This window comes from Sarcophilus harrisii, chromosome 2, assembly GCF_902635505.1.
Source record: "Sarcophilus harrisii chromosome 2, mSarHar1.11, whole genome shotgun sequence".
Lineage (NCBI taxonomy): Eukaryota > Metazoa > Chordata > Mammalia > Dasyuromorphia > Dasyuridae > Sarcophilus > Sarcophilus harrisii.
The window spans coordinates 19,576,518-19,586,149 of record NC_045427.1 but is presented as its reverse complement, the minus strand read 5'-3'; the positions used below and the strand labels follow the sequence as shown (position 1 = coordinate 19,586,149).

Below are 9,632 nucleotides of genomic sequence, written 5' to 3'. Positions count from 1 at the left end.
CATCTCTTTCCCTCAATGGTCCTCCAAATCCTACACCTTCAGCCAGACCCCTTCCTCTAGGAAGAATTCCCTGACCACATCAAGCAAGTGGAATTTTCTTTTTTCTTCTTCTTTCTTTTTTTCTTTCCGTCCTTCCTTCCTTTTTCTTTATCTCTCTCTCTCCTTCCTTCTTTCCTTTCTTTTCTTTCTTTCTTTCTTTCCTTCTTTCTTTCTTTTTTCCTTTCTTTCTTTCTCTTTCTTTCTTTCTCTCTCTCCCCCTCCCTCCTTCTCTCCCTTCTTTTCCTTCCTTCCTTCCTTCCTTCCTTCCTTCCTTCCTTCCTTCCTTTCTTTCCTTCCTTCCTTCCTTCCTTCCCTCCCTCCCTCCCTCCTCTCTCCTTCCCTCAGTCTCTGTCTCTCTTTCTTCTCCCCCTGTATTACCCCCAACCTTGTGTGTTTGTACTTGAGAATCCCTTTTCCTGACCTGACTCTGTCCTCTTGAGGACAGGGATTGCATCTCCTCCATCAGCTCCCCCAGTGCCTTCACAGGCCTGGCCACAATAAGGGGCTCCATAAAGCTTTGAATGGTTTGGTGAAGGAAGAGGAGGAGGAGGAGGAGGAGGAGGAGGAGGAGGAGGAGGAGGAGGGCTTGTCCTTGGGAGCCCAGACAAAGGATGTCAGTCCTGAGGGGCCACATTTGAGCACAGAGCCCAGTGCCCAGCACACTGTGGCAGGGGAGGAGATAGCGAGAGGTGATAGTCTGAATCTGCACTCAGTTAATGAACCCCAATGTCTCAGCCAGTGGCAGCCCCTCCCCCGGCTCCCACTTTTCAAATGAGATAATAATCATAAAGTGCTGGCACAAAGTGGGTATTTCATAAATATTTATTATTATTATTATTTCACATCTGCACCCCAGCACACTTTTCTAGTGGTGTGGCCCCGGACAAATGCCGCCATCTCTTTAAGCCTCAGTTTCCTCACCTGTAAAATGGAGATTCCTTGGCTACTAAGGAAAATGCTTGTAAATCCCGTAGAGTTCTGAATAACGGGAGGAAGGGACTGAGGGGGAGGGGCAGCCAGGGATAGAGCCCAGCTGGGGCCTGGAGGCTCGCATTCTTGGAGGGTTAATGATCACTCCGGTGAGTGCACTGGGGCCCAGGCTGCTCCACGAGCTACAGACCGAGGCTTGTCATCCATCTCCCGACCCCGCCTCCCTCGGGGGCTTTTGCTGATCGTCAGGACAGTGAAGGAATAGGGGCCAACAGAGACACGTGGCTGGCTGCATGATACTCCCGGGGATGCCTTCACTCTGACCTCAAAGAAACAGGAGTCTGAATTGGAAGGGGCCTTGAAGGTCATTTAAGTGAATATTCTCTTCCCCATTGTGTGTGTGGCCCCTCAGTCCCTTCCTCCCGGGGAGGGGAACTGACTCCCTCAGAGGAGAAGAGACTTACCCAAGGTCCTGCCCATCCAGAGCATGTGGCTCTTCCAAGCAGAAGGTCAAAGGCCTCGCCAGAATGTTAGCTCCCTGAGGGCAGGGCCTAAGACTTCGTTCTTTGTGCCTCCAATGTCTGACACATAGTAGATTAGTGATAAATGCACACTGATAGATTGCTAGGGCTGGAGAGCCACTGGTTTAACCCCTTCATTTCCCAAAGAACACAGTGGCTAAGAAAGCTGGCCACGACTGGCCATGTCAGCACAAGGCCTTTTATCCTGGGATCCAACCCAACGTTCCTTCTGGAGTGGACAACAACAGCAGCTCTCCCTGGAACGTTGCTTTAAGGTCTACAATGCATTTTCAAGCCTTCAGTCCATCGACAAGCATTTATTAAATGCTTACAGCAACTCTGGAGGGGAAGTGGCAAAACTCTCATGTCCATTTTATAGATGAGGCTGAGATTTGCCTACAGTTCTGCAGGCCATGAGAGGCAGAGGTGGGATTCACGTCCACATTTTTAGACTTAAAGGGCTTCCTCATCTATGATTCTAAAAGAAATCAGGGAAGCGGGGGCAAAAGAAACCCGGAACCTAAGTCCCCTGCTGGGCTTCCATGGCCTGGCCCATGCCCTGCACCTTCATTTGCCTCTAGATCTGTCCTGTTTTGTGGGGTCCCAGAGAGGATTCTTGCTTGCCTCATCTGGAATATGCTAAAAAAAGCCTGGGGGGGGGCGGGTATACATGGTTAACCTATATTGGACCACTTGCCATCGAGGAGGGGGTGAGGGAAAGGAGAAAATTGGAACACAAGGTTTTGCAAGGATTAATGTCAAAGAATTATCCATGTATTTGTTTTGAAAAATAAAAAGTTTTAATAAAATTAAAAAGGGGGGTTTAGAAAGCCCTCTTCTCTTGCCACTGAGGAGCTCTGAGGGGGATGGTGGTACCTCATAGGCTGAGACTAGATCTTTAGTGATAAATCTGGGATGTGCAGTGGGAAGAGAGGATGAGAGGGGAAAATAAGGGAAATAATGAACCGCTTGTCTTGGAGCCAACCCCAAACTACGTAGCAGGAGGGAAGATGGTCATGGAATCCCAGATGACGACTTAGAAGGGGTCCTCTGATCCGTCTTTCTTGCCTACGAATTCCAGTGGTCAAATTCACAAGGTAGCCAACAGTGGTTAGGATTCCAACCCAGGCCGTCTGGCTCTAGAGAGAACCACGTTCTTTCCCTTGCCTCCTGAGGCTGAAATTAGGAAGGGCTTCTGCCCACGTGACAAGGGACTTTGGGGCTGATGTGCTGTTGGGAGGGTGACTTCCAGAAGGGAGAGACCCATAGTGAAACAGCTGGGGACATGCTGGCCAGAGCCGCGACACACTCTTGGGCACTAGGGAGCTCCCCTTGGGGCCAAGGGGACTTCACCATACAGAGGGAGAACTGCTGAAGTTAAGGACCTTTTGCCCAAATCTCAGTCTGACCTTTTACAGCTACGTCATTTAAACTTGGAGTTTCGATCCGAAGACTGATAAACTTGATGGAGTTTATGACAAAGGCTTCTTTACCTTTGGTAAAATTTGGTAAAAGGGAATCACTATGTCCACTCTTTGCTCCCTCTTCTGTCCTCGACTGCTCCCCTTCTCTCCCCTCCCAGGGGTCTGTGGGGAGCCCGACCTCGGGGCTGTATGGTGAGGGGTTGAGGCCTAGTATGTACCCCTCCTCCGGGAAAGAGCCAGTCCCTGTGGGCTGCTCCCTCTGACTGCTCAGCCCCACCTCGGGCTACCTGGTTGGTTCCCACCCTCCCCATGCACGAAGCTAAGACTTAGGGTTTTAAAACCACTTTTTATTCCTTGATGTTTATTGGTGTTACATAAATCACAGAGAATGAGAAATTGATTCCGAAGGTTAAAAAGACTCTACGCCCACAGTCGGCAAGTCCCCTGGTCCGGCCGAGGTATATAAGGGTGACAGGATTATTCAAGTTGAGCCCTGGGCTGGGCTGGAAGACAATTGGCAATTTGGAACAGTTCCCCCATCCCTCCCTCCCCCATCACAACAGGACACGAACATGGTCACACACATAGAGGCCGAGGCTGTCCAGAGGAAGGACCCAGGTTGGAGAAGGGAAGGGGACAGGGATATGACAGGAGACACATTGGTCTGTCCTCCTCCAGAGGGGCCTGGATCTCTTGACATCTGATCCCGGGACTTGGTCCCTTTGAGTTACCCACATGGGCCATCTTCCCAGCTGGGGAGAGGAGCAGTGCTGTGGGTCTGTAGCAGATCTGGAAGCAGCTGGGGGAAGGATGAGAAACATCTAGAGATGGATGGTGCACAGGGTGGCCAAAACCCTGAGTTCAGTAATAGCTGAAGCCGCCTCTGCCAACCTGACCCCAGCCTTGGAAGTCTCCAGCAGTTGGCAGATACACACGCAAGGGATCAGGGAGCGCTCTGCCCTTTCCCCTGGCTGCCAACATCCTTTTCTTCTTGCCTGGGTAGAACTGTGAAATTCTGGGCCAGTGCTTGTCTGCAAGGCTGCTTTCCCAGCAAGGTGGGGGAGGGGGGCAGTGGATCAAAGAGATTGGGAGAAAGGCAGATCACTCCTCCACTCGTCATCAGGAGGTCTCTACCATCTCCACCATGTCCCTCCTTCCTTCTCCTTCCTCAAAAAGACACCTGACTTAGTTAAGATTGCTAGAAATCAGTTGGAAGACATTGGAAAGAGATGGCCAGGAGTTGAGGACGCCGGCATGGTGGGCTTGGCGGCTCCCTCCCCCTCTCCTTGGGGGATGTCCCAAGGAGCCGTGTCCCAAGATAAAGTGCACAGTTCTAGTTCCAGAGGGACAGGGTAGGACTCTAGGCATTGAGTTAAATCTCTTGGAAGGGAACGTGGGGACCTTCAGCTCCCCGGGCCCACGGGTGAGCCTGTGTGCTTGTGTCCAGACATCCTCCGAAACCTTGGGATTACAGGAAGCCATATTATGGTGGGATTGGTTCTTTTCAGCCCAGCTTGAGGCCAGATTCAAGAGGATACCCCCTCCCTTATTGCCCCTTCCCAATACACGTATTGTGCCTCCTCCACCAGGGGTGTAGCTACAACACAACAACCAAGCAGCAGGCCATTCCTCCTCCTGCCCAACACGCTGACTTTGACCTCTCTCCGTGGCTCCCTGGGGTCTCTCCATCCCTGGACGCTCTGGTCCCCACTCCAGAGTTCACAGCTATGCCAAGAAGGCTACAATTGGGGTCTAGGTAGGCATTCTTGCCCTCCCCATCCCTGTGGGACACAGTCTGACTGGACAGAGATCTTGTTTTTGACTTTTCACTCTTCAGAGAAGACCAGGGCATCTCATAGGAGACCTCACCATAAAATAAGTGAATAAGGAGTCACAGTCCAGGCTACAGAAATCGCTCTTTTTTTGAGTTCTGACTGCAGTTAGGGAATAGACAAAGGGTCCCGGGGATCCTGAAATCACAACTAAGGTTTCGCCTTGCCCAAAGACCCTCTCAAGAGCTTGGTCTTACTTTAGACAACTGAGGCATCATTTTTAGTGAAATAGGGATTTTTCCCTTTCTCCATAATCACTGATGATAATCGATTCTTCTAAAAACAAAGCCTTATGGGCTCTATCCCGGTGGATAAGTCGGTATCTTCCTTTATCCAATTTTGAGTAAGAGTCAAAGCATAAAAGGCTCTGAGAGCCAGAATGGACTTCTAAAACCAATAGAAGACTTTATCTTCCTTCCACTGGCCATTTAACTGATGGGGTAACTGAGGCTCAAGAGGGAAAGTCATTTTACTAAGGTCACAGAGCAAGTCAGTGGAAAAACTGCCAGAACCCTCAGCCCAGGGGCTTGGGCTCTCTTAGGGCTGAGTCAGGAGCAAGAGCAAGCGCATCCTTGGTACAAAACCCACTGGGAAAGGAGAAAAGAGGGGCGGGAGAAGCTTCTCTAAATCCAAGAGACATCCAGGTCCAAGGGGGCGGGCTGCTGTTTGGGCAACGTGGTCCAGAGAGAAATAATTGCAAATTGGCCCGAACATTCAGGCCAGCTGGGTCCATCCTGAGGCTGAGCCTTATTGTTGAGATGTGGTCCCCAGCTCCACTGGTCGTCCTGGGGAGTGGAAGGCTCAGTTCTATCCTTCCCAGGCAGATGTGTTCTAGACGGCTTCCATCACAAGAAGAGGCTCTTAGGTCTTCCTCCTTGGGAAGTGGGGAGAGGGCAATGCCTTCCACTCCTGGAGCTACAATGGCTTTGCCGGCTGGAAGGAACCAATATGTGGATCACTTTCAAGGATTGAGATGACCTTGCTTCCATACGGTTTTGGCTTGTTCCTGGTAAGGGTAGAGAGAAGCAGCGGGTAGGGGACTTCTGGATGCTGTGTAGCTTGGATGGCTGGACAGGTGAGCGGATGCCATCTGAGATGTGGTTACTGATGAGCTTCTATGGAAGAAGGGGTGCCAGGGAGTGCTGGAAGGACTTCTATATATTGCCTGAGCCAGTGGATGTGTCTGATCCTCATCCTCCTGGCTAGAGTTCTGGGGTCAGAGACCAGGTCTGGTCTCTCCCAAAGGGCTCAGGGGAAGCACTTTAGTGTCAGACCCTTGAAGCTGGCTGCCATTTTCTTCCTCCGTTCCCTAGCCCCTCCAATGCGGACCAGTTAAAGTTCTTATCTCTTTCCTGCTGTAGCATATAAAGTGCCTCTGGTATCTTCTTCCAAGAATGGTTCAGTCCTTAGTCTTGGAAGAGCTCACAGTTGTTAAGAAACTCCAATGTCACCATGCTCTCAGTTCCATCCCTTCCCATCTCCCTTTCCCAAATCACCAAAGTAGAAACACCCGACCATGTGGAAAGCCTGGAATTAGGCCTGCTTTGGTGCCCCTGATTACTGGCCTGTGGTTCCCCCATTTGGGGGTCTCCACAGGGCAGAAAGCTGTTACTGGGGGGAGGGACATCCTTTCCTAATCCTATGGGAAGGCCCCATAGTCTCAAGTTCCAGTCCAGCTGGGTTCTAGGTCTTCAAGGAAGGGAGAGGAGGGAAAGGAGCACGTGTAGGAAGGGAACATCAGGTTAGGCAAGGCAAGATTGGGCTCCGGGGCTCAGATTTTCCCCAGAGGACATTTGATGCGGCAACCCCCCCACCCCACCAAGTTCATGCGCCCAATTCCCATGCTCATCCACCCAATTATGAAATGGCTTCTTTGCAGCATCAACCAGTGTTAAGACTCAATTCTGACTTAAAAAAACCTAATAAACAAAAATTAAAAAATTAAAAAACCCAACACCCTATTTCTTTCCCTAGGACATTCTATGTATTTCTTCCCAGCTTCACCATGATTGTGCTGGGATGAGTTCTGTAAGCTCCAGGGCCCAGAAATGCACTTGATTATAGTATTTCCTTTCTATAAAATCTGATTTTCCCCTGCACTAGGCTATCCCCCCCCCACCCCCTTCTCCCCTATATTAAAATCTGACTGCCTTAACCTCCCAACCTCTTGTAAGGTGGTGGTTCTTGGAAAATGTTACTTCCTTTCCAACATTAGTGACGTGGTGTTAGCTTGGAACTCCTTACTCAACTACTTGGACTCAGGAGGGCAGACCTTCACTTCTTCTCCCCAGCCCTCATCCTCCCCGGTCCTCCAGCCCAGATGCCTCTCTGGCCAGAGGACCTGCTTCCACTCACAGGCCTTTGTTGTACACCACCGTCCTACTGGCTGTGGCCAGAGCGATCTCTGGCTCCAACTGGGATGTCTCGATCTGGAGGAGAAAAAAGAACAGGCAAAAGGCGAGGTGAGAAACAGCATTACAGACAGGGAGGGATTAACTACAGATGTAAGCACATGGGCTGAAGACGGACAAAGTGAAACAACTTTAATACTTAGAGTAATTCTCCATTGAAAATGTGTTGTGGAGTGTGGTGGAAGGTCTTGGTCTAAACCTAATTTCTGTCAGACTGCTTTCCAGTTTCCTCAGAAGTTTTTTTTTTTTTTTTTTTTTTTAAATCAAAGAGGAATTCTTTTTAAAATAATTTAAATAAAATAAAATTAAATTAAGTAAAATTTAAAATAATCCTTTTTTTTTTTTATCAAACACTGGATTATTGAATTCCATTTTTTTTTCCTGATTCTCTCATGTCTAGAGTGCTCTATTAATCTACTTCTCTAACTAGGGCTTTTAAACCCTAAGTCTTAGCTTCTTGGATGGGGAAGAAAGGAGCCTGGAGTGAGGATGAGTGGTCAGAGAAAGCAGCCCATGAGAACTGGCTTTGCAAGTCTTTTTCCTAGGAGGAGAGTTGCAATACTGGGATCTGAACCCCTTACCATACAGCCCTGAGTAACAGATTGGTTTGCTGTTTGCTGCTTTACAATATAGCTTGAAGTCTAGAAGTGCTCTTTCTCCTCCATCTGTACCTCTTTTCATCATTTCCCTTGATATTCTAAACCTTTTGTTTTTCCAGATGAATTTTGTTATCTTGTGTCCTACCTATAAACGACTTGGTAATATTATTGACATAACATTAAATTAAATTAATTTGCAATTAATTTATAAATTAATCTGTAATTTGTAATTAATGTGTAAAATATTTTGTAAATTTACTTGGTGTTATATTCATTTTTATTATATTGACAGAAATAGATGAGAAGATTGAAAAAACTGACAGTATGTGTAATATTCCACACCTGGGGATCCTTCCATCTATGCAAAAGAATGGAGGGAGGTGTTTCTCCTCTCTCTTCTTGGGAGCCAAATTTATTCTTTGTAATTTTGCAACATTCAATTTCAAAGTTCTTGTGTTTTTTTTTTTTTTAACTTGTGTCCATTTAGATGGTTGTGGTTATTAAATCTATCAGGGATGTCAAACTCAAACAGAAATAGGGATCATGAATAAAGACAAATGTATCAGTATATGACTGATATATAAGGATTACATATTGACTTAGTTTTAAAATGTAATATTATCTAAATTTTATTACATTTTTATTATTTTGTTAACTATTTCCCAATTACATTTTAACCTGATTTGAAACCTCTAGTATACATTGTTTCTTGGTTTTTACTTACTTCACTATGCATAAGTTCACATGAGTCTTTTCATGCTTTTCTATATTCATTATGTTCATCATTTCTTATAGCAGAGGAATATTCCACTACACCTATTTGCCACAAATTGTGTAGCCATCCCCTAATTGATGGACAAGGCAGTTTGTTTTCACTTCTTTGCTATTATAAAAAGTACTGCTACAAATATTTTGGTATATCTGGAGTCTTTCTTTTTTGTCAATGATCTCCTTGAAGTATACGCCTAATAATGAAATCTCTGGGTCAAAGGGTATGAATACCTTGGCCACTTTATTTGTATACTTCCAAATTGCTTTCCATTCACAGCTCCACCAAAAACGCACGAGTGTGTCTGTTGTCTTGCCGCAAGCCCTCCAACACTGAACATCTGCATCTTTTATCATTCTTGCCAATTTGTTAGTGATGAATTGAAACTTTAGGGTTCTTTTGATTTGACTTTTCCCCTTATTTTTAGTGATTTGGAGCATTCTTTCATATAGTTATGAATTGTTTTAAATTTTTTTATTTTGTTCATATCCTTTAACCACTTATCTATGGGGGAATGGCTTTTGGTCTTCTATATTTCTGCTGGTTGTTCATATATCTTGGACAACTATAGTTTTCCCTAAAAAATCTGATGCAAAGATTTTCCCCCCACCATTGACCAATTCCCTTCTCATCCCAGATGCCTTAATTTTATTTGTGCAAAGTTTTTCAATATTACATCACCAGAAGTGATTTATTTTTTATCTCTCGTTATTTCTGCTATACCTTGTCTGATTTATTCATCTACTCAAAACTGGATACTCTCTGTTCTCTAGTCTTATACACGCCTTAACTGCCCATTCTGCAGATTCCAGGCCCGAACAGCTGCTCATTTCTCTCCCCCTGTTCCAATCCTTGTCTAATCAATCCTAGTCTACTCCTGATTCATCTCACTGCATGAAAATCTGGATTTCATACCAGATAAACCACAAAGAATATTCACTTCACAGAAGGATTCCCTGCTGGGCTCTCATGTAGGACCATTCCTCCTCTTCCCTCGGTGAAAATGATGTCTGCTATTTTTACCTTATGTGTAAAATATTTTTGATATAAATCTGGAGTGGTGATAGAATTCTGACCAGGGGGCAGGGTAGCCAGGAGATGAGTCAT

General features: G+C 46.4%; 1 protein-coding gene across 1 annotated transcript in view; it reads right to left on the bottom strand.

The window, feature by feature from the left end:
* Window positions 1–3,246: 3,246 nt before the first annotated feature.
* The window catches only part of SFXN5 (sideroflexin 5), a 193,480-nt gene continuing 187,094 nt past the window's right edge, over window positions 3,247–9,632 (bottom strand). Inside the window, exon 14 of the mRNA XM_031949713.1 lies at window positions 3,247–7,175. Coding sequence (XP_031805573.1) covers window positions 7,098–7,175 — 78 coding nt within the window. The 3' untranslated portion in view covers window positions 3,247–7,097. The remainder of the gene's footprint in view (window positions 7,176–9,632) is intronic.